General features: G+C 50.2%; 6 protein-coding genes across 6 annotated transcripts; 4 read left to right on the forward strand and 2 right to left on the reverse strand.

The window, feature by feature from the left end:
- Positions 1-627: 627 nt before the first annotated feature.
- On the forward strand, positions 628-3,502 carry vpr-3 (Minor extracellular protease vpr; the record flags this gene model as incomplete). Its single annotated transcript, XM_037328317.1, has 2 exons — positions 628-2,188; positions 2,247-3,502. The coding sequence occupies 2 exons, from the start codon at positions 628-630 to the stop codon at positions 3,500-3,502; spliced, it is 2,817 nt and encodes a 938-aa protein (XP_037173165.1).
- Positions 3,503-6,739: 3,237 nt separating this feature from the next.
- On the forward strand, positions 6,740-8,002 carry CGCA056_v013074 (Uncharacterized protein; the record flags this gene model as incomplete). Its single annotated transcript, XM_037328318.1, has 1 exon — positions 6,740-8,002. The coding sequence occupies one exon, from the start codon at positions 6,740-6,742 to the stop codon at positions 8,000-8,002; it is 1,263 nt and encodes a 420-aa protein (XP_037173162.1).
- A 1,258-nt stretch (positions 8,003-9,260) lies between these two features.
- Positions 9,261-10,823, reverse strand: CGCA056_v013075 (uncharacterized protein; the record flags this gene model as incomplete). The annotated part of the gene is made up of 4 exons (XM_037328319.1): positions 9,261-9,420; positions 9,482-10,293; positions 10,348-10,688; positions 10,739-10,823. 4 exons carry the CDS (start codon positions 10,821-10,823, stop codon positions 9,261-9,263), a joined length of 1,398 nt encoding a protein of 465 aa, XP_037173163.1.
- Positions 10,824-13,495: 2,672 nt separating this feature from the next.
- On the forward strand, positions 13,496-14,233 carry apdF-6 (Aspyridones efflux protein apdF; the record flags this gene model as incomplete). Its single annotated transcript, XM_037328320.1, has 2 exons — positions 13,496-13,631; positions 13,692-14,233. The coding sequence occupies 2 exons, from the start codon at positions 13,496-13,498 to the stop codon at positions 14,231-14,233; spliced, it is 678 nt and encodes a 225-aa protein (XP_037173160.1).
- A 791-nt stretch (positions 14,234-15,024) lies between these two features.
- On the reverse strand, positions 15,025-16,519 carry CGCA056_v013077 (uncharacterized protein; the record flags this gene model as incomplete). The annotated part of the gene is made up of 7 exons (XM_037328321.1): positions 15,025-15,543; positions 15,603-15,716; positions 15,773-15,864; positions 15,918-16,079; positions 16,142-16,224; positions 16,298-16,410; positions 16,466-16,519. The coding sequence occupies 7 exons, from the start codon at positions 16,517-16,519 to the stop codon at positions 15,025-15,027; spliced, it is 1,137 nt and encodes a 378-aa protein (XP_037173161.1).
- Positions 16,520-20,790: 4,271 nt separating this feature from the next.
- Positions 20,791-22,218, forward strand: CGCA056_v013078 (O-methyltransferase; the record flags this gene model as incomplete). Its single annotated transcript, XM_037328322.1, has 5 exons — positions 20,791-20,994; positions 21,052-21,184; positions 21,240-21,360; positions 21,409-21,848; positions 21,905-22,218. 5 exons carry the CDS (start codon positions 20,791-20,793, stop codon positions 22,216-22,218), a joined length of 1,212 nt encoding a protein of 403 aa, XP_037173168.1.
- Between the last annotated feature and the right edge of the window lie 236 nt (positions 22,219-22,454).

The following is a 22,454-nucleotide window of genomic DNA, read 5'->3' on the forward strand; positions in this document are numbered from 1 at the left end:
ATGAGAATCCGTGGGCCGAAGGTTAGCGACTATGAACATCGGGAGTTGACAACTTGATGGTGGGCCTGTATGCACCATCTCAAGGAAACACCTGTTGATTAGGTTACGATCAATGCATCTCAACTAGGTTATTTGTTTGGTGAAAGGAATATTGTATCATTGACAAAAGTATGAGACTCTTTTTGTGTTTCGCAATATTGCAAATCGTCATTGTCGCCGGGCAAAAGTCCTCGTTCAGTTGATCAACTTCGAAGGTACGAACGATTTCAATCTCGCAAGTCTTTGCAACTTCCAGGTTCCCCACGATAGCCCGCGGAACCCACGGCTTTAGCGGTCTTAGCCGCTGACTGGTCGATATTGAGGTCATTTGACAGGGAACAGAATACGACGCTAGGGGCTGGTGATCTCCCAATACGAGAAATCCCCGCCTGTTTAGAGAGGCCCACAAATGGCTATCCCGCGCTCGCATTGTTCGGGAGGGAGATTGGCGTGAGGATCGTCCCCCAAGTTGACAGTGCAGAAGATCTAAAAGCATGGGAATGGAAAGGTGAATTGGCCTCTGCATCTTCACGTTCCATTTCGGCAACGTTAAAGTGGCAGGGATCTTACCTGGAGGCATCTTCGAAGATGCGTCTCGCCACTCGTTTCACCGCCGCAGCAGCATACTGCCTGAGTCTGGTCACCTCCCAAGCAGTGCCGAAAACATACTTTGTCGAGATCTCCAAAGATGGAACAACCGATGGCTTGGGTGTGAGTCCCGAAACTCTTGTTGAAAGAGCTGCCGAGCTTTCAGTATCCTTGAAGGTACGCTTCGAATACCAAGATAAGAGCGTCTTCTACGGCGCATCGGTTTCCCTCGACGACGATGCCGACGCCGAGAAATTGCGGGCTCTTCCGGGTGTCGAGAATGTGGTCCCGGTACAACAAGTGGCGCACCCGTACCGGCTTCCGGAGAACGGCTCCCCGATCGGCAGCGCAAACATCGGATCTGCGGCATCCACCAATGGCGAGAGCAACTTTCGACCGAGATCTGTTTTGCCTCGAGCGTCCGATGTTGACTGGAACAGCCCCCATGTAATGACTGGCGTCGACCGCGTCCATGCGAAGGGCATCTTGGGAGCGGGCGTCCGCATCTCCGTTATTGACACCGGAATCGACTGGAAGCACCCTGCCCTAGGCGGCTGCTTCGGAAAGGGATGCAAAGTTGAGTTCGGCTCTGATCTGGTGGGCGACGGATATGGAGGGGATTCTGGGTACACCATGATCCCCGGACCTGATCCAAGACCTGGCTGCTTCGATGGCTTCCACGGTACTCACGTCGCTGGCATTATCGGCATGGACGTGCCCTCAAACTCTTCGACGTTTGCTGGCCTGGTTGGAGTTGCTCCCAAGGCTACGTTGGGCATGTACCGCGTCTTCGGTTGTTCAGGCTATACCTCAGACGACGCCATCGTTGCTGCGATGCAGAAGTCCGTCGAAGATGGCGCAGATGTCGTGAGCATCTCCATCGGTGGATTCGGCACCTGGTCTGGCTATCCTGGATCACCTCTTTCGGCCGCGGCTGCAGCCCTGAAGGCCAAGGGTGTCGCGGTTATTGCTGCCGGTGGTAACTCAGGCACTATCGGGATGTTTTCCATCAACATCCCCGGAGGATCAGACGATGCTCTCGGCGTTGCGTCGGTGGAGAACTCCAAGTTCCCGACATACCCCATCAAAGACTCCAACGGCGCCGAGTTTCGGTACGGAGCTCTTCACCCTTTCCCGGAAGGAGAGTATCCCGTAGCTTGGGCAGGAAGAAACACCACAGGCTACAACTTTGGCTGCTCTGCATCCGACTATCCTCCTGCTAGTAGCTTATCTGAGCCGATCTCCGACTACGTCCTGGTAGTGAAGAGAGGTTACTCTTGCTCGCCAACCCAAGTCCAGCAACATGCCTCTGCTGCCAACTACACACGGGTACTTACTTACCCAGACCCGACTGTTGATGATATCTTCATCAAAGGCCACGCCGTTCCAACACCATCTCTGACTGCTGATGGATACATCTATCCTATGGGTAGCACTATCGATGACACTCTGTCAAATGCTTCCAAGAATCCCCGAGCTTACAAGCTGCTCGTTTCGTCCCAGACACCCTTGTTGGTAGACCAGCCTGGTGGAGGATCCCCAAATAACTTCAGCAGCGTCGGTATGTTGCGTTCCCTGTAAAGTGTCACTTAGAACCGGACTGACTTCTCCGATATCAGGACCCAACGCGGATTTCGCCTTCAAGCCTGAAATTGCTGCTCCGGGTGGCATGATTCTCGCAACCTTCCCTCTCATGGAGAACAGCGGCGGTTTCGGTATCATCGGCGGCACATCTATGGCGACTCCGTACACGAGCGGCGTCTACGCATTGATCAAGTGTCAATATCCTTCATTGTCGATAGACGAGATCTTTGAATTGATGAAAACCACGGCGAAGCAAGTCAAGAGGGCGAACGCCGATGCTGTCGCCTCCACCGTTCAACAAGGAGCTGGCTTGATCCAGGCCTTCGACGCCATTTTCTCCAAATCTGTCATCCAACCCGGGAAGTTCAAGTTAATCGATGTTCGGGAGGGCACATTCAGTGTCGACAACCCTTCGGAAGGTGATGTCACATATAGCTTCACGAACAACCCTGCCAGCGGAGCCGTGTCATTCTCAGCTGGTGCCGGACGGACCGCCGAGGTTGGATTTATCTCTGAGCCATTTTCGGCTGAGATCGAGTTCGTCGCAGGGGATGAAGTGACCATTGCTGCAGGAGGAGCTCAGAACGTGACCTTCCAGGTTACTTTGCCAGCTGACATGGACGCCAGTCTGATCCCAATATTCTCTGGCTTCATCGGTATCACTTCATCTATCAACGAGAGCTTTGCGATTCCCTACATGGGGCCGGCCTACAACTACAGCAGCGCGCCGGTCGTCGGCCTGAAGCCCCTGACGGACGAACAACGAGCCAACGCCTTGACCACAACTCGCGACCCCTTCTCTGCCCCCCAGGTCTTTGGGAACAGTGACAAGAAGGACCTTGGAAACTATCGCTCCTTCAACTTCCAATACCCGGACTATCCTGTGGCGTACTTCACTTCGCTCCAACCTCTGCGCAAGTTCCGCTTCGACATCGTCCGCGCCAGCACCAACTTTATTCCGACCTGGTACGGGTTCGATCCCGATTACAAACTGGACAACCTCACAGAGACAACGATGGTGGAGAATGGTACAGTGGCAGGGGTCCCTATTCTCGGCTCAAACCAGATCCAGGAGGGGTGGCTCCCGAGGACGAACTATCAGGCTAGTTGGTCTTACAGCATCCTTGACATTACGGCTTCGAAGGGGCTAGGGTTGAAGAAGGGGTCTTATCGTATTCTTCTGAGATGGCTGAAGTTCTTCAAGGATGAAGAGGATCCCGCGTCCTGGGAGAGCTGGATGAGTGGTGTCGTTGACGTTTTGGAGGACACTTTCGAGCCGACTCCTCCTTAGATCATGGATCAAGGAGCCCGAATAATTGATAGTCATAATACTGCCACCAAAATCTTGAAATTGCCACATTGAGTTGATGGTAAATGATCCCTTATAGCGAGGGTAATGATGGTCCTAAAATTGCCCAAATTTAGACGATATCAAGGCACGTTTTATATCCCGACCAACCTTAGAGATACACCAAGTTCCCGAAATGATCACTCGAAGGAGCCGCACGCGAAAGACAGTCGAGGTGTGGCTGGCATAAGCCGCCACAGATGGCGATAGACGGACGTAAGCGGTCTTACGACGCTGAGCGTGCCTCGGCATATTCGCTTACGTCCGGAAACGACGGATGAAATGTTTTCTTCAACTCCTGAGGAGACGACCTTACCTGCTGTGAATATCACAAACGACAAGATAAGTTCTCGACCATTTGTAGCAATCTCCGCCAATTTCGTTACGGCCGAGATAGAGTACTATCATCACTCATGGAGCGACAACCCCGTCGACGTCGGAGGCCCGCTCTCTCCTGCCTGGAATGCCGTCGGCGAAAGATCAAGTGCGACCGCAACGACCCCTGCACGCACTGCGTCTCATCCAAAATTAAATGCACCTACAAAACTTACAGAAACGATCCGGAGACTCGGGGGTCGACCCCTCGGAGCGACGCTGGCCGCGCGCTATCAAATTCGGCTTTGCGCCCAGCATCGCCTGCAGTAGCAGGACAGGGACCGCCACCCAATCTCGGTCGATCGTTCCAAGATATTGCGGACATCGCTTCCGCTCAGACAATCCGGACGGACGAGAGACGTACAGCAACCTCAAATGTCGTGGGACCTCACAACATACCCCCTCAGAACCGTAGTTCCGAAGCAGAGCCAGATCTACGAGATCTTTTGCGACGATTACAAAAACTTGAGCAAGACTCGACGGGCCTAAATAATCTCGGCCCGCCTGGACTGGCACGTCATGTACTCTCCAATAACCATGGACCGCAGGATTCCCAAGTTGTCTTGAAAAAGACGAGACTCTGGAAATGGAGCGACTGGATGGGAGAATCTGAAGAGGTAGGTCGGTGTTCATCATGATACCAGTGCTTTGTTAATCTCATTAAATTACCAAGTTTGAAACTGTACTGGCCTGGTTTACAGCTTACGTCGAGGCCAAGGACTCTGCTAAAGAGGTATCTTTCCAAGAGGCCGGAACCCAAGCCTTCGCTATTGAAATCGGGAATCTGTACGAAAGTTGCAAAGTTTTGGCAAGAAGACTCAAGATTTGCCGCCCTACCAGAAACATTTCAAGCCCATCACCAAGCTTGATGCCCCCCTCTCGAGAAGTTGCCGACGCAATGGTTAGTGCCTACCTCAACTCATTTGAGTTAGTGCATCGGATTTTACACGTACCAACTTTTTGGGCCGAGTACCGCGAGTACTGGGACCACCCGGAAACCACAACTATGGATGTTCGCCTGAAGATATTGCTCGTCATCGGCATGGGTTCAAGCTTGTCGGAACTTGGAGATGCCACGCTCCGGCAAACTGCAACCCACTGGGTCTACGCCGCTCAAAGCTGGCTATCTGGGCCTCTGGAGAAAGACAGGCTTGGCTTGTCGGGTCTTCAAGTCCATTGTCTCACGATGCTCGCACGCCAAATATTTTCGGTCGGCGGAGACCTGATATGGGTATCAATGGGGTCGCTCATTCATCGAGCTATGCAAATTGGGCTGCACCGCGACCCCAAACACTTGCCAAGAATGTCGTTTCTTCAGGCGGAGCTGCGAAGAAGACTGTGGGCAACCATTCTTGAGCTGGCTGTACAGTCCTCTTTGGACTCAGCCATGCCTCCAAGACTATCGTTTGATGAGTTCGATACAGAGGCCCCATCGAATATCAATGACGATGAGATGGATCAGTCAACTGAGATGGCTGAACCGCATCCGAAAGATGGACTCACAAATACGTCAATTCAGCTGTTGCTTTTAAGTAGCCTTCCGACTCGCTTGAAGATTCTTCGATTACTGAATGATCTGCGCTCGGAACTCTCATACACAGATGCGCTTGCACTCAGTGATGAGATTACTACGGCTTGCAGAGAAAACATGGCGTTTGGCAAAAGATTTGAGGACCGAGAGATAACCACGTTCCATCGAAATCTCGTAGATTACTTGGTACGGCGCTTCATGCTACCTCTGCATTGTCCTTTCGCCAGCAAAGCGCGATCAAACCCCCTATTCCACTACTCGATCAGAGCCAGCCTGGACGCTTCCATGGCTATCATTTCGCCGGAGCCTGACGAGAAGTTTTCGCGACTGATGGCTGCGTCTGGTGGTTTGTTCAGAGAAGGATTTAGGTATGCCATAGCAACTATCAGCCTGGAATTCCTTGCCGTGGCGAAGTCGCAGCAGCTGAGTGGGACCATTCATCGGGGCGATCGTTACATAACGCTCCTGAAGAGCTCGGTCGAAGACATGATTGAGATGTCAGCTGAGAGAATCCGACAAGGAGATACTAATATCAAGGGCCACATGTTTCTCAGCATGATTGTAGCTCAAGTCGAAGCAATGGAGAAGGGGCACTATGGAGAGCAGATGATTGCGCAGAATGCAAAGAACAGCCTTGAATTCTGCCATTCTGTGCTTCAGAGAAGAATAGAAAATGCTCCATCCCCATGGAGCACTGATACGTACACGATGGCAGCGGATCGCGAGGGACAAGAAGCGTTCGCGATAGACTGGGATTTTGACTTCTTTCTACCAGACACAGACTTTGCTGCTTCTTAAAACGCATGCAATTTCAAACTTTCTTTTCTTGGATAAATATTTGGCAAAAGACCTTGTGATCATTCTAGTGCGACCAGTGACTTCAACAGCTACATTTAGCTTGTGTCGATGGGAAAGCTAGCACGGAGCTGAAAGATTAAGTCGCTAGCTTTAGTCTGTCATCTTAATGGGTTCCACAAAGATAGCTACTGCTGAGGATCCTGCTTCTGTATTGGCTTAAGCTTGGTGCTATCTATGGCTGCCTGGATCCGTACGGCCCTATACGGCGTCAGACGGCCTTGAGCGGAGATATGTACGTCCAGGCGGACTTAACTGAATAACAACCTCATGACGATACTCACCATCCCGGATGTTTATTTAAATAAGTATAAAAGGTGGTCAATCTAGCATGGATTATCCCTCTCTCACGTTGCATTTCTAATTAGAAGCACTTCGCATTAAGACGCATTTCCACCATCTAACTTCCCGTACCAAACATGGCACCCATGAGAATCCTCATCAGCGGCGGCGGTATCTCCGGTACCTCTTTGGCGTTCTGGCTTTCCAAGCTTGGCCACGACATTACAGTGGTCGAGTGGTTCCCAACTTTGCGGGCAACCGGTCTTCAGCTGGACCTCCGCGGCCACGGCATCGAAGTCATGAAACGGATGGGTCTTGAACAGGCCTTCCGCGCCAAGTCAGCTCCTGAGCAGGGGCTGCAGATAGTCGACAGCTCCGGACGGCGCCGCGCATACTTCCCAGCCAACACATCCGGCAAAGGACTTCAAAGCTTCACAACCGAATACGAGATCATGAGAGGCGATCTTTGTCGCATCATCTACGACGCCACCAAGAACCGAGCCAAGTACGTCGTTGGTACGTCCGTTGAGAAATTCGAGCAGATGGGCAACCGAGTAGAAGTGCTCTTCAGCAACGGGGACACAGACACCTTCGACCTTTTGGTGGGCGCCGATGGGCAAGGCTCTCGTACACGCAAGATGATGTTGGGGGCGAAGCAAGCAGATGGCTTCGAACCACTTGGAGGTTCCTACGCTGGGTACTTCACGGTTCCCAAGCCCATTCAGGAGGGGGAAGGATATAATGCCACCGCTTACATCGGCACCAATAATCGCACCATCATGACCCGGAGACATAGTCCCGACCAGACACAGATCTATCTCATGTGCAGAACTGATTCGGAGGAGATCAAGAATACTCGGCGGGAGGGACTTGAGAAACAGAAGGAAGCGATGGCAAGGGTCTTTGATGGTGCCGGATGGGAGACAAAAGACATCCTTGGGAGAATGATGAAGTCGACCGACTTTTACTGCGAACATATCGGCCTCGTCAAGATGAATGGTTGGTCGAAGGGCAACGTTACTCTTGTTGGAGACGCAGCGTACTGCCCATCAGTGATGACCGGGATGGGCACAACATCGGCTGTTGTTGGGGCGTACGTTTTGGCTGGGGAGATCGGCAAACATTGCGGTGATAAGGACTCCAAGGACGGTCTTGGGAAGGCTCTTAGCGCCTACGAACAGAAGTTTCGGCCTTTCATGGATCAGGTACAGCATGGCATCTCAGGCAATGCTTTCATCTGGAAGATCTGGCCCACGACACCATTCGGAATCGGCATTCTGAACTTCCTTCTGGGTTTGGTCTCATTGCTGAGACTTAATGTGCTGGGGGAGTGGCTATTGAAGGAGAATGTGAAGTGGGAACTGCCAGAGTATGAAGAGATGGGTTCGATGCGCCCTTAGATAGCCTGGCTTGGCAAGTTCAACGAACCCACAGCACTGGGGAGAGAGGGTTTCACTTCATTCGAGTTTTGGATTATGTAGACTATAGGAAGAATACAGATGCTGTCTCAAGAAGTGTTGTCAATCATCGAGGGGACTAGTGTATATCGCAAGCGATGAACTTGGTTTTATATGTATGAATGTGGTACCTAGCCACGCGAAAGTATGTACATAGAATATGATTCCGTCACCTGGACCCGTACACAAACATCTAGTTGTTGAAGGTATTCGAATGGATGTTGATGGTGGTGACCTTGAAGGTCTTGCTGTCGGAGGTTATGAGGCCAGTAGAGTCAGCTTCGTAGAGGCCAAGGGTGCCCTTGAAGGTGGTATCGGCGGCGTTCAGAATGATCGTCGTGTCGGTGTACTCTGACAACGATGTCAGAGGAGTTCTTCCTGAACCTTGAACGATTTATTGGTGAAAACTTACTGTGAGCAACAACAGTGCCGACACAAGCATCGTCTTGACATTCGACGGCAGTACCCCATCCCTGAGCCTGGCCGGAGCCTGTGATTCTGTCAGCTTGAATTCCGTCCAGGGTCTTGCTAGCTGCTGGCCATCAGCAAGCCATCGTGTATGCGACCTCAAGCCGTTCGGAGGACACACAAGAGTCACAGCTCTTCGAGGCCAAGGACGGTGACAATGGCATGATGGCCACGTACCGATGTCCTGTTCAGGAAAGAGTCCAAACTGGCGCGGATACGAGAATTCGAGAGAGTGCCAAAGGGTTGGGTATCGCAACATTGAAAGTGGAGTTGAACCGTTTCACGGATGCCCGCCTTGGCCCGAATTGACATCGGCGGGCCCTCCCTGTCCGGAGCTATGATAAAAGAATGGAACCCCGGAGCCGCATCTAGATTGATATCCCCACCAAGACAATTCAAGCCCGTCGCTTAGAGCTTGTTCGGCATTCAACAGCCGCTTGAGCTGTGTTTTATTGCCCTACAAAAAGCAGAAGGTCATTCAAGCTGTTATTAGGCGGGCAGCAGGGCGAGAGTTGCCAACAAAGCGGAGGCGAGGCAATCTTGACTTCACGCAACTTAGTCAAACGGTCTTCAACACGCGCACAGTGAGGGGAGCTCGATCTCAGGCATTTATGACTCGATTAATTAAAGGACAAGAATTCTTTAACTACGATTTGGCGATACCGAGATTACTGCGGTTAAAAGGTAACAGGTTCCGACCCGGTGGTGCGACCTACCTCAACCGTCAAGAAGTTCAGGAAGACTTCGGTCTTCCAATGTTCGAGTTCCCAGACTGAGAGTCTAGTGGTCCTGTCGGGAATCCATGATCCGTCTTGGCTGGGATGCCAACATCGCGCTTGAACCGTCGTAACCATTCAAGGTTGTCTGCCGATGTTTGATTCCAAGGATCGCCACTGAAAGAGATTAGCAAGAGCCTAAAAAGAGCCGTTCCCCTAGGAGTCTTGTCCAACTTACTCTTCAAAAACAATGAAGCGAGCTTGATGCTGTAGCTCCTGATCTGTGGGGATATGGCAATTGGGGTTGTTCGGTGACATGGTTGATGCAACCCAACGTCGGAGCTCAAGGGCCAGCCACCGGTTAAAGTTGGCGTCATTGAAGAAGGCATAGTTGGCCTTTACCGTAGACAATGCTGGCGGAAGTTCCAAGTCCATCTTGTCTTCCTTCATACCCGGGCTGACTCGTCCCTCCCATGGTGCATTGGCGTTGACACCAGGAGGAGACGGCACAGCATCTGGTGACGGCACCAGAGACGCAGATGCGTGGGTATCAATGCCCATTGTCAGAGCTGCCGATTCAAGATCACTAGTAAATGCGGAATCGAAATCTCCCAGTTGAGATAGGAAAGAGCTGCTTTCTTCATTCAACAGGCTGTTGAAGCACCCATCGTGAGTACTGGGCCCGGTGTGGTCGGTACTGTCTTGCAGAAGTGGTTCATTGAAAGGTCTTCCCCGGTTCCCAAGAGTCCTTGGCTGCAATTGTTGAATTGGAGACTTGGTTGAGCTTTCGGGGGAAGGAAGTCGTTTTCTGGCCCTAAAACCCGCGAGCCACTCCGTCGATGAGCCGATCAGGTTGATGAGCCAGTTGGCAATGAAGTCAGATGGCGAGACTCCACATTCCTTGCCCATTCCCAGCACAATCTTGGAGGCTTCGTTCTGCAACTCCAGATCAGTAATGGTACCCAGGCCCAATACGCTTCGGGCATCAACAAAGCTTTGGAGTTGCGTCTCGCAAGGACAATCCTCGAAAAGGCTACGTTTGCCTTTGATCTGGGCGCTGTTAGCGGCAATGGGACTTGACTTGCAAAACAGATGGGCACTTACTTGAAGAACGGCCATCATGCTTTCGGCGACTGATCTGATTGGTCCGAATCGAGCCTTCCGAGTAATTTCGCCCGACGATGTGATCAAGTCCCGCACCCACGACGCATGCAAAGCGCCAATGTCGTACTCCAGGGACGACGATATCTCCGAGGCAAAGATGATACGGCAGGCTTCCAGTTGTATTTCCTTGTTGTCAGGCATGTTTCCTGTCTTGTCGAAAAACATTCGCAAGAAGTGGTTGAGCTCAAGGGTGAGCAGCCCGAACGCGTTTCTAGGAGACTCTGGAGGGGTTCCGCTAGCCTGGTAGGGAAATGGCGAAAAGCGCTCGTACTCGATCAGATCTGTCAAGTCAGCAACGGTTCTTTCACATGTGCAGTCGAAGGAGGCTTACATGGAGGCACCGAGTTTTCAACCATATCCAACACAGCTTCCTCGAAACCCCAGTCACCCTTCCAGTTTGCCATATCCTGTCCCATCTTGAAGTGGTCTGCCAAGTGGTCTGCTCTGAAAGACCAAGTATCCAAAATTGCACCACAAAAACCACAACGAGACCTGATGTCTGGGACAGCGACCCTCCAAAGCTTGGCAGACCAGTCAAGCAGGCCGGCATTATGAACCAGGCGTAGGTGTTGCTTCAAGTGATCCTTTCGGTTGAACGTGCGTTCCTGGCAGGCGGAAGGGTTGTGATTGTTGATGTGCTCTTGGCTTGGCTCAACCTCGCCACAAAAGACGCAACAGACCTGACCCGTATCTGGGTTGACAGTCTTTGGTCCACCCGGCGAGCACACCCATTTCTCGAGAGGCATGTGAAGAGACTTTTCGTGTCGTTGCCAATCGTGCTTGGTTCTGAACGTCTCGGTACAAAAAGTACACTGATACTGGTTTCGGGGAAATGCAAGTGAAGTTCGCTTCGCGCGCCTTCGTTGTCGCACACGGCCTCGGGGCGCCGGACGAGGGACGGGTACAGAGTTCTTGGACTGGTTGGAGTATGCAGATGCAAACGATCCTCCACTTGACGTTCCTACGCTGCTTGCCGAAGATCGATGCGACCTGGGTGGCTCGTCGTCAGTGTAGCTGGCGTTGTAACTCTCGTCTACATCTTAGGTCTGTATTAGCCACTATGAGTTTATACAACAGGAGAAATTGATGGCGATTTCCAAGTATGCGACCTTACCCGAAGACTCTGCGTGGGTGGAAGCAACAGCCCGCGCGATCGCCGTCACTGTGGCTGGCTCATGTTCCGGAGGAGAGTCAACCCAACGCTCTAGAGGGTTCAGACTCTGGTAACGGTGGCTCATTCTTGGTGCCGGTGTTCCTGGCCTTCTGGGTACATCGATTGGTCTAGTTGAGCTTCCTGAGTATGGCGAAATTGACCGTTGCCGGCTCTGCACCTTGCCACGGCGTCGGGCATTGATGAGCCAGTTGGTGATTTGAGTCTTGCTAAGGCCCGTTTGATGCTGAAGGATCTTCTTCTCTTCGTCGTTTGGGTACGGATGGTGTGTATGAGAAGAGAGCCACTGTCTTAAGATTCTAGTTGAGTCTCGAGAGAATCTTGTGCCAATCTTTGGTGGGGGCGGGGTAGAAGTGTTCGGTATCGTGACATTGTCAAAAGCGCCACTCGATCTCTTCGAAGCCTCTGGTGTGGGAGGTGCTTGCATGCCGGCCAATGCGGGACTGCTGCCATCAATGAGGTTACTGATCCCTTCTCCAGAAGCACCTGCTACGGCTTCTGTGAAGCTGCACTCGCACCCAAGCGACGCGCATGGTACACAGCGACCTTGGGACTCACGTTCTTGTGCTGTTTGACACTGATAGCCCCAGGTGATACAGTTGGAGCAGGATGCCAAAGGAGTGATCCACCCGCTTCCCAGCCCGTCGCCCATGTAATCTAGGGCCCCCTCGAAGTCGAATGGAGAATTCCCGCTGCTGAAGGGCTCAAAAGATGTGAACTGGAGGGCATCATCGCAGGAAGAGATGTCACCGAGAGAAAGGTTGGGTCGAGAGTCCTGACCGGGTGAGGCCAACGGAGGAATAATATTCTGCTCCCCAGCTGCCGAAGACGTCTTGTCGTTGAATTGGTCCATTTCTCCGCCGTTGCTCTGAATCTGCCACCACTCCACTGGCTGCGGCGGAAGGTCGCTGCGAAGATAAGACACCACCCCTGCCGATAGCCTTGAACGTCGGATATCGATACTGATAGCGGGCGAACTTCAACTTAAGATAGGGCGTAAGGCGTGCTGCCCCGGAATAGTGGCACGACGTTGCCGAGAGATGTTTTGCACAAGTGAAAGAGGGAGGAGCGGTGCCAAAAGTCAATCGGCCGCTTCATGCATTGACTCGACGCGGTGACCTAAAGACACAACGGCCCCACCAAAGCGCTCTTCATGATTGGATGAATCCTCAATGTGTCAAGTGCGCCTTACACTAGAACCGCGTCAATTGGCTCCATCGCCCAAGCTTGTTAGTCAGTAGAACTTCAAGTCCGAAGCCGGCCGTAACCAAGAACATTGCATGGCACTACCTTGAGGCCCGATATCAATGATGGCTCGATCGATGCCCGGTAATTGTTTTGATTTGTTACTATGAATGAACAGGAATGTTTCAGAGTGTTAAACTCGTCTCATCGCCTAAGGGGATCTTGACTCTCAATTATTACTCTTTGTCAGTTGAAACAATCAAATGGTCGTAACACGGGCTCATCGTGCTCATGATTCATGCCTCAACCAGTACATCTTAGCCACAGAAGAGTTTTTAATGATTATCTCAACAGGTGAACATCAAGACTTGATGATTCTCTGAACAAGCGGACATTAAAGTAAAAATCGACAAATTTAGTGCGTCTCGTGTGTCATATAGTCCCCGGTTTTCCGCAAGAACGCACCTCGTCAGTTGTCAGGCGCGCCTGACAGGGTGAGGGTCCTTCCTAATCCGGCAGCTCCATCACAAAATTCGAGGTGAACATGGCGAAAGCCGTAAATGAGGACGAAGCCCGAAGGATGAAAACCGGGAGCTATTGAGACATCTATTCCGCCGCATTGTGCCATATCTAACATCTGTCATTCTTTTTGTGATCGGTGATCTGAAGAGCTTTCTTTTGAATCTTTACGTCATGGATACACCAGGTTCCCTTCATTGCAGCCCTGCAACCATGACCACGACATTAGAGGCCGATTGCGAAAATCAGCATCATAATGAAGCAATCCAAAAATCATCGAAAGAAGAATTAGAGCTTTCCCGCTGGGTATGCGTTGTTGGTTTATCGCTTTTTCTCGCTTCATCCTTCGGTAAGTAAACCTTTCACTAATTTATCACGATGCTCAAGTACTTATTATTGAATTTACTAGGCTTCTCGCAGTCTATCGGAACTCTTCAGTCTTACCTGCAGCTAAATCAGTTACAAAAATATTCTGCAAGAGATATAGGCTGGATCACTGGGCTCGACACTGCTCTCGCTTTGCTGTTTGGTCTTCAAGTCGGACCTCTGATGGATCTCTATGGGCCCAAATTCTTGGACCCAGTCGCGATAGCACTCACAATGTCCAAGTTCTTCTTCTTGGCTGAATGCAAGGAGTACTGGCAATTCCTGCTCTGTCTAGGTTTTCTCAGTGGAATTGGTCCCGCCGTATCCTCATCGCTGGCAATATCTTCGATTGGCAAGCTATTTTCTCGACGGCGTGGTTTGGCGATGGGTGCAGCCTTGGCGGGCTCATCATTTGGCGGAGTCATATTCCCTCTTATTCTTTGTCGAACTCTACCAGAAATAGGCTGGGCTTGGAGCTCCCGAATGCTAGGGTTTATTATTCTTGGTTTCACGTGCGTCGGGTCACTGTGCCTTCTGCCGTTCACCCGCCTGGCTATCCCAGAAGTCCGCAGCCATCACCTTTGAAGCGTTCCGATCCGCCCCGTTTTTATTTATAACAGTTGGCCTTTTCTTGTTCGAAATCTCAATCATCGGGATTGGCGTTCTCCTTCCTACGTTCGCGGTTGAGGCCGGCTTTCCCTCCAGCTCGGGGTTCACCCTCGTTGCCACTCTGAATGGCTGCTCCTGCCTGGGTCGTCTTTTACCCGGCTTTGCGGGAGACCATGTCGGTCATTTCGATGTCATTCTCTTCATGGTAACGCTCACTTCCGTCTTCACTGCGGTTCTGTTTGTTCCTTTCGGCACTAAGTCGGTGGGTGTTCTGTATGCTTTTGCCGGGCTATGGGGATTCGGATCGGGGTCTTTTCTCTCTATTACACCAGGTCAGAGCCTATCCAGCAGGCCATCATGTTTCTGAGCTGACAGTGTTCTAGTTTGCGTTGGGAAAATATGCGACCCCAAGGATTATGGAAGATATTATGGTAAGTGTTCCACAATGTTCTCGGCATACTTGCTTTTCTCCACGTTGTCGAGTCACGCTTACATTTGTCTTAAGGGACTTGCACCTTCGTCGTTGCTTTTGGTGCTCTAGGCTCTTTGCCCGCTGGCGGCGCTTTGTTGGAACAGGTGGGACCATTGGTGGCTTCCGCACTTTACCTTGGTACAGTGGTGCTGGGCGGTGCTTGCTTCTACGGCGCACGCTCACTGTTGATCAAGAAGTGGGTTGTGTTCAGGTCAAACATTTGAACTGAATGCTGGCTGCCTGGTTACGTTTCATCACGTCGTAAAATCTCTGCTGCTCAACCTGGGTATACCTGCTACAAATCTCTATAGACATTTGAAATCTCAATGATACTCGTAATGGTATCCCTCCGCCAAGTTGCTGGGTCCGGGCCACGCGCAATCTCGAGACTGCGGCTTGCCATGTCCATATTCGACGAGCGACTATTGCCTGCTTCCACATCCGATCGATCACCGTGCGACGTACTACCCTCCCCCGCCACTTGCTCGGCGCCTACTGCCAGTCTCTCTTGACTGTCCTTCCCGACCACTGTAACCTCGGTACGAGTACCTCGAGTTATATTCGTTATGTTCGTTATATGTGTGAAACCCATCTGCGTTAAACTGTATGGGTCCGGCTTCTTTTGATTCGACATCCCGCTGCTCAGCTCATTCCCTTCGGACCCTTGACTAGACTTTGGCGTCCACCGGATTCTCGTCTGTTGCCAAAATCTCTTCTTGAAGATTGGGACGACCATTGGTGCTTGACCAACAAAGATGGCCACGAAGTCTTCTCGGATTGACCACATAGCGCCAGGCCCGAACTGTCCGGTAGGCTGTTGAGAGAGCATGGTTAGATCCTGAAGAATAGAAAAGGAACTTGGGTGGGACTTACGTGAAAGATCAGAATTACGCGGATGATAGCAGCAGTCATAACGAAAACTCCGAGACTGAACAAGAAATATACGCCGAGTCTACGCCATATCGAAGCACGAACGAGACTGATTACCTACAAAAAAATAGATCAGCACTGACATAACACAGCACTAGCTTCGTTGCCCTTACTGGTATAGGAATGAGGATAATACACATGTCGGTCGTCAGGTTGAAAGCTAGGATGCTGTAGAAGTAGACCTTATTCTGCGGGACGCAATTTTCTGGGCGCTTGGTAAGCCATACTTGTTTGTTGTCTTAATCCAACCCGACATACCTCCAGGGTCTGGTCGTATTTGCCACATAAGGGTTATTGGTCGGCAGGTCAAGAAGATGATGAGTACCATCGCGATCGCAGTCGCTCCAACCAGGCCCATGACGGGGAAGATGAACTTTTCTACCCACTGTCCTTCGACTAGCCGTCGGTAGAAGAACAACACTGTGGCAGAGATGTCAGTTGGTACTGATAGCAGAACAGGAAGTGGACATCGTGTCTCGTACTGTTGAACTTTAGGGTCCAAACGATCGTCGCATAGCAACACATCCCCACTACGAAGTTCTTCGACCCATATTCCCATAGGTAACTAGAGATTGCATAGCATCAGCGCCCGCGGGCCTCCTCAAATTGAACATAATCCAAAGTACTAGTACACGTACAATTCGGATTCTGGCATCATCTCCCGCTGCTCAGGTGTCAAGAGTGAAGTATGTTTTCCTTGGGCGACCAACACGAACATGGTCGCCATAGTCGATACCGTCGTGTACACAGCCTAGAATTCGGTAGGTCAATCCTCAGTTGTATTGTCCATCACGAAATGCTCCTACCCAAGCAAAGAAGACAAGATAGTCGTCCGGCCGGAACCCCGAGACTCCAACCATTTTCGTGCGACAGAAAACCCTCAGCGCAATCATCGTAGTCGCAATCGCGTAGAGCAACCAGATTTCGGCGATGCTTGGATTTATCTCCATGACGGATCGACGTTGCGAGCACGCTGCTCTGTTTTAGTCATCGAAGAGTTGTCATCGAATTCACGTTCGTGATGTTGGTTAGCTAGGCAACCTGTGAGGTCGTCAGAACGAAGGGGAGGAAGCATGCTCTTTGAATATGCGGAGGCATCATGGTTTGAAACGTTATTTGCTGCCCTGCCGGCCGAATGCTTGTCGGATTTTGAGGCAAGGGTGCAGCAGCAAACTTCGCGGGCTGTGACACCGCCCGAGGTCCACGTACCCGACTGCTTCACTTAAGCAGAAATTCTGCGAGTCGTGTTTGATCCGCAACGGCGGTAACAATGACTTGACCAGCGGTGACTGCCGTGGTTCCTTTCACATCGCGTGGCAACTTGGCCTGGTCATGCCGATTACGACCTGAGCTTCCTTATCGCGGCACGTTATAGTGTGTTCCAAATTCTGAGGAGGCCGTGTTGACATGGCCTGTATTTCATAAAACGCATGGTTTCGTGATAAAGCGATGAAACGGGCGGTTGACTGCTCGATCGAGTGTATTGTAAGTGTACCAGCGACTTGCACGGTGATCGGCGAAATCACCCCAAGATCATCGAGTTCCAGAAGCTTGGTTCATAATATCCTTCATCCCATGGCTCACGTAACGACTAGAACAAGTGATAGCTCGGCAGGGTAGCGGCCGAGCTCACCAGCAACTCCGGCAAACACACCTGTCACCACCATCACGGACCACGTGTGAGAAGGTTGAAAGTTCCCCATTCGTTGGCATATGGTTCAAATTTTGCCTGCTTTAACCCCAGTCGCTGGTTCGGCGAGTTCAGCCACTTTTCCGACCTTCGGCATACTCAAATTTGTCCCATCTATCGTAGAGCTAGGAAAGTGAACGAAGCGAATCCGACCAGCTTAGAGCTACTCGATTCGCGCATTTGAGGAAGTTTCCTGTGAAAGATGCGAACCTTAACTCTCCCAAGGCTGTGAAGATACTGCAAACCAGCATACTCGAGTCATTGGTGTGCAGATACTGTGACACTGCATCCGCATATTGATGTTCATCCAAAAGCGATTCGTACCAACAGCGACCTATACGACGTTCGCACATGTCTTTGATGGTCCTCCCCAGAAGTAAACTCCGCCTCCAGGGAGTATCAGACTCTGCTGAACTTTGTGGTCGGTTAAATTCTGTCCCCAGACGGGGGAAGTTTCGTTAGGGTCCCTTGTGAACCGTCCATATCTCAGTGAAGCAGCCAATAATCGTCGGGCCAATCCGGCGGATGGCTCGCGTCCGTCCACACCGAAAAGACCAAGCTTTAAAGCCTGAACTCTGCTTTCGTTATACCAGGTCGGACCCTGACCCGAATCCTGGGGATGGGGTGATCAGGCGGACGGACTACGGGGAAGCCCCTCATCCCGCCGAACCTCAACTCCGAGCGTTTTTTACGACCAAAACGCACAATTCATTCACGTGAAGGAAACGTAGAACATGCGTATGGCCGTTCTAGAACTTGGAGATCTTGCTGCGACCATATCACCAACTTGGAAGATCAAAAATGCATGTCGTCAAAATTCATTGTTCATTGGATTGTGGCCTGGTTTTGGTTCAGTGAGCAGGAAAGGGATCAAATTACAGCTGCTGTAAGTTTAATGCAATCAAACTGAAATTTGAAGACCAGATTCTTCCAGCAACGTATCTAGCCAAAATACAAGCATGCCTATGAACTTCCACAAGGTCGATCATTCGACGATGCACACATTTCGCTTGGGCGAAGTACCAAGCGATGGTGTCTACGAGTGAGCCCATTATTGACTCTCTAATTCACGGGAACACATGGCAACCTGATAACCGCTCAGGCTTGCAAGATAACCTCCCAAATGAAAGCTTGAGTACCATGGAACACACTCCGAGATCTTCCCGAGATAGGTATGTTGGACCGTTTGCCGGCCTAGCCCTGCCACTCCGTGCGGCTTTCCATGCTACCACATTCGATATACTTAAGGCTGGCAAATGCATCTTATCTGCGTAAGGAATTTTGGACTTTTCACCAAATATCTCAATCACGACTGAAACATTGACATGACATGGTCTTCCTCCGTCTCCTGACAGGTCCCATCCATTCTTCAAAATGGCTCTCGGGAAGTTGTTTGAGAAATTGGACCAACGATAATCCCAGGAAATCTGGACTTCATTGCTTGTTCTAGAACTGGTCAGTGAACCGTTGAGGAATATCAATATCGTTTAGCCGCTGGCCCTTTAGAAGCGTCGTAGTCGCCGAAAAGATGGACTGAGTCGAACCATTGGATATACTGTCAACACTGACGTCCACACCATTGAGACTGCTTCTGTCTTCCCTGAAGACGCCAATATGGTCCACCAAGAGCCCAGTGGCGACAATGTAGTCAGCAGATTTGGTCCTTGGCTAGAACCTTAGAGTCAGCTACGAGACACTTAGCCTGATTGAATGATAACATCCATGTCTTTTTACTTTGTTCATATTCTAGACCAATGATATTTCTATTCTGAAGAGACAAGCAGCGAAAGGTCTCTTCGTGGTTTGCGAGTTCGCAGGAGGCCAAACATTTTCATCTTGTAATCTATCACCCGAAGCTATTTACAACCAAATAATTACGCAAAAGCAGGACTCTTCCATTTTAGAGATCGGTAAAGACGTATTTCTGGGGCGGTACCTATTCCTTTGCGACAGGGATAAGACTTCACACGAGGGTCTCAGCTAGCACAAGGTCAGTGCATTTGCTGGCGCTGCGTAGTCAATGGAAAGGATCATTTGGGGGGTGTTGAAATGGGCAAACTTGGATGCGCACAATCTGACAGTATTGGTATCGCTATAGCCTTGTCACTTGTGCCAACTTCTCTGGAATTTGGAATCATAATCAAACACCCAAGTTATTGGGAAGTAAGTTTTTGAAGCGGTCAAGGCCAACTTTTGCCTACATTTCATGAACACTTATCTCAGAAACTGTCATTCAAGGCGGGAAATTGTTTGGGTCGACGGTTGCCAACTCCGCTAAGGGCGCACTGTGCCTTTTTGATGGTTTTGCTCACGGCAGTAACTGCCATCGCAGAATTTTCATGACTTCTGCGTCTTTTGTTGGATATTTATCCAAACATAACAATCCAACTCTCCAGGCCACGCATGTCGCAGACAAATGGACAACGGCAGCACAGGCTCTCACAAACGTAATTCCGGGCTGCTATCTGCATTCATAGGCAATTAAAATAATTACCAGAGACGGCAGCAGTATTAAATGCATAAGAGCCTATTATATCCTGTAATTCCGCCTCTTGAGTGCTCTTGATGTAAGGTAGGTCATGTTCGGCAGAGCTCACATTTAGCGTCGACGGAAGCACTCAACAAAGAGCCTAAGCAAATTCATGGTGCTTTGGAGCAAGTAAAAGACACAGCGTTTACATGAGGCAGTAAATAGAGTTTGAGTGTCATGTTGCTGACTGTGCCTCACCAGAAGCTAGACAGTGAGCGCAGCCTCCAGAAGAGCATTAATAGACGAAAACTTACGACGACCCAGCACCAATCTCTAGAAAGCTTTCGACTACCAAAGGGTACCAAGGCCTAAGGCGCGTTTGCATGCGCAAAGATAATGAACTACCATCCACTAAGACTCTCGGCAATATCCTACTGGCTTGAGCTGTGCAGGCCGAAAGTCTGCAGCGTGCTGCCACCGTGTTTGCGTCTTAACATATATCTATTAGACTTTAGGAATGAAACACGCCCAATATTTTCGTCCGTTTCCTCATCCATTTACTGCACCGTCTGTAGTCAATATGGTTTGATTTGATAGTGATTGATCAATCGTATCGCTCAAATTGCTCCAAGCTTTCTGTCAGATCGGCCGTTACTTCCTCCGGCCAACACATTGAGGGGAGAAGATCAATTGATGTCATACCTACATCCAATTCTGGAAATACGGTCATCGTTAATTCCCGTTCGCCGAAAGAGTGAGCTTTGAAGGTTTCGATGCTTGCGTTTCTGTTCTATCGTGGCACATAAAGCCATCTACAAAGCCCACTGCTGTGCATTTTGGTTAAACCATTTGGATCAAGTGTTACAGAAATCGATCATATCAGCAAGGATCTCATATTACAGACAAAATAGTACCATTCCTCCTGGTAACTCATCTTCCGCGCCCCTTCAGGTTTCATCTTTGTCATCATCATGGCTCAGAGCACAACCCACGCAAACGGCGTACAAAACGGAAGCCCCGGACCAGCCCAGGACTTCATCCGCGCTGCCAAGAATGTCACAAAATACACGTTCAAAGATGAGGAAGAAAGAATGGACACGCTTTCTGCAGCATATGAAGTTATTGGCAAAGTGGAGACTTCATGGGACACCTACGTCCGCATGCTACTGAATCAGGTAGTATCCTCAATCTCCGCGAAGGCCGTCCGATGCTAATCGGACTTGTATTGTAAGCCGGCAACTGTTGGTGTTCTCATGGCTCTGAAGGACTTGAGACTTTTCGAGAAGTGGGAAGAGCACGGAAACGTGCCCATGACCAGCTTACAGCTTGCAGACATAGTCGGGAAAATTGAGCCTGCCTTACTTCGTGAGTCCGCATATTGCCTGTATTTACGAGACTGCAACTTAGGAAATCCCGCAAGATCGATTTCTGCGCCTTCTAGCTGCAAACTACCTTGTGGAACAAATTCCGGTTGACAGATTTCAACCGAAGGAACTCTGCATGGAACTCAACAAGCCTTTCGGGGCGCTTCTCGATTACTTGTGAGTCATGACACCACAGTGAAGCTTTCTTTATTCTGACTTCCACAGCCGCTTCGCTACCCTTCCAATGTACGGTGAAATGCCAAGAATATTGGCTGAGATGGGCTACAGAAACCCAGTTGATGGTACGGATACCTTGTTCCAGAGAGTTAAGAATCACAAAGGAAGTTTGTGGTCCTACCTCAAGGAACATCCCGAATTTGGCGAATCTTTCAACATGGTACAAAAGGTCTCAACAGGTAAAGAGCAACCGTGGATGGACATGTACCCCCACAAGAAGCTGGTAGACGAGTCGGATCCCAACCTACCTTTATTTGTGGACGTTGGTGGGGGTATCGGCCACGATTTGACGAGGATGTACAACGTATATCCCGAGACGGCTTCGAGACTTTACCTCGCAGATCTTCCCGAGGTTGTTGCGTCGAACATTGTCCCCGAAGCTATCAACAAGGTGGACTACAACTTCTTTACTCCTCAATCTGTGAAACGTAAGTTGAGCAATCTCAATTACATTGTCTATAGAGGTGCTGATCTGGCTGGATAGATGCCAAAGCCTACTACCTACATCATATCATTCACGACTGGTCGGATGAGCCTGCCCGAAAGATTCTAGAAATGCAGAAGAGCGCTATGAAGCCTGGCTATAGTAGGCTTCTTATCCATGACCAGATTCTCGATGATGAGAAAAGCCAGATGTCTACAGCTGCCTTTGACATTGCGATGATGGTCTACCTAGCGGGTCAAGAGCGCACCGAGAAACAGTGGTTGGCTTTGATCGATTCAGTTGGACTGAAAGTGGTTAAATTTTGGAAGAAACCCCCTGACCACTTCAGCGTTATTGAGCTTGAGTTGCCCTAAGAGGACTTCTCTATAACTCTTTTAGATGTTTGAGAGCCTTTGTTGGAGGTTTTTTAAAATATTTCTTAATGATTATTTGATTGACTTCAGATTTCTTTGAACGACGCAACATCAAGATGTCAAGCTGTATTATGACATGATTACGTGGTCCAAATAGTACCGACAAAGTCAGTACATGTATCTATTGGCATCCATTGATGGTCCAAAGAAACCTGTAATTGGTTTTGATTCGCCAC

This window comes from Colletotrichum aenigma, assembly GCF_013390185.1.
Source record: "Colletotrichum aenigma strain Cg56 chromosome Unknown KSG_Cg56_contig09, whole genome shotgun sequence".
NCBI classification, from domain to species: Eukaryota; Fungi; Ascomycota; class Sordariomycetes; order Glomerellales; family Glomerellaceae; genus Colletotrichum; species Colletotrichum aenigma.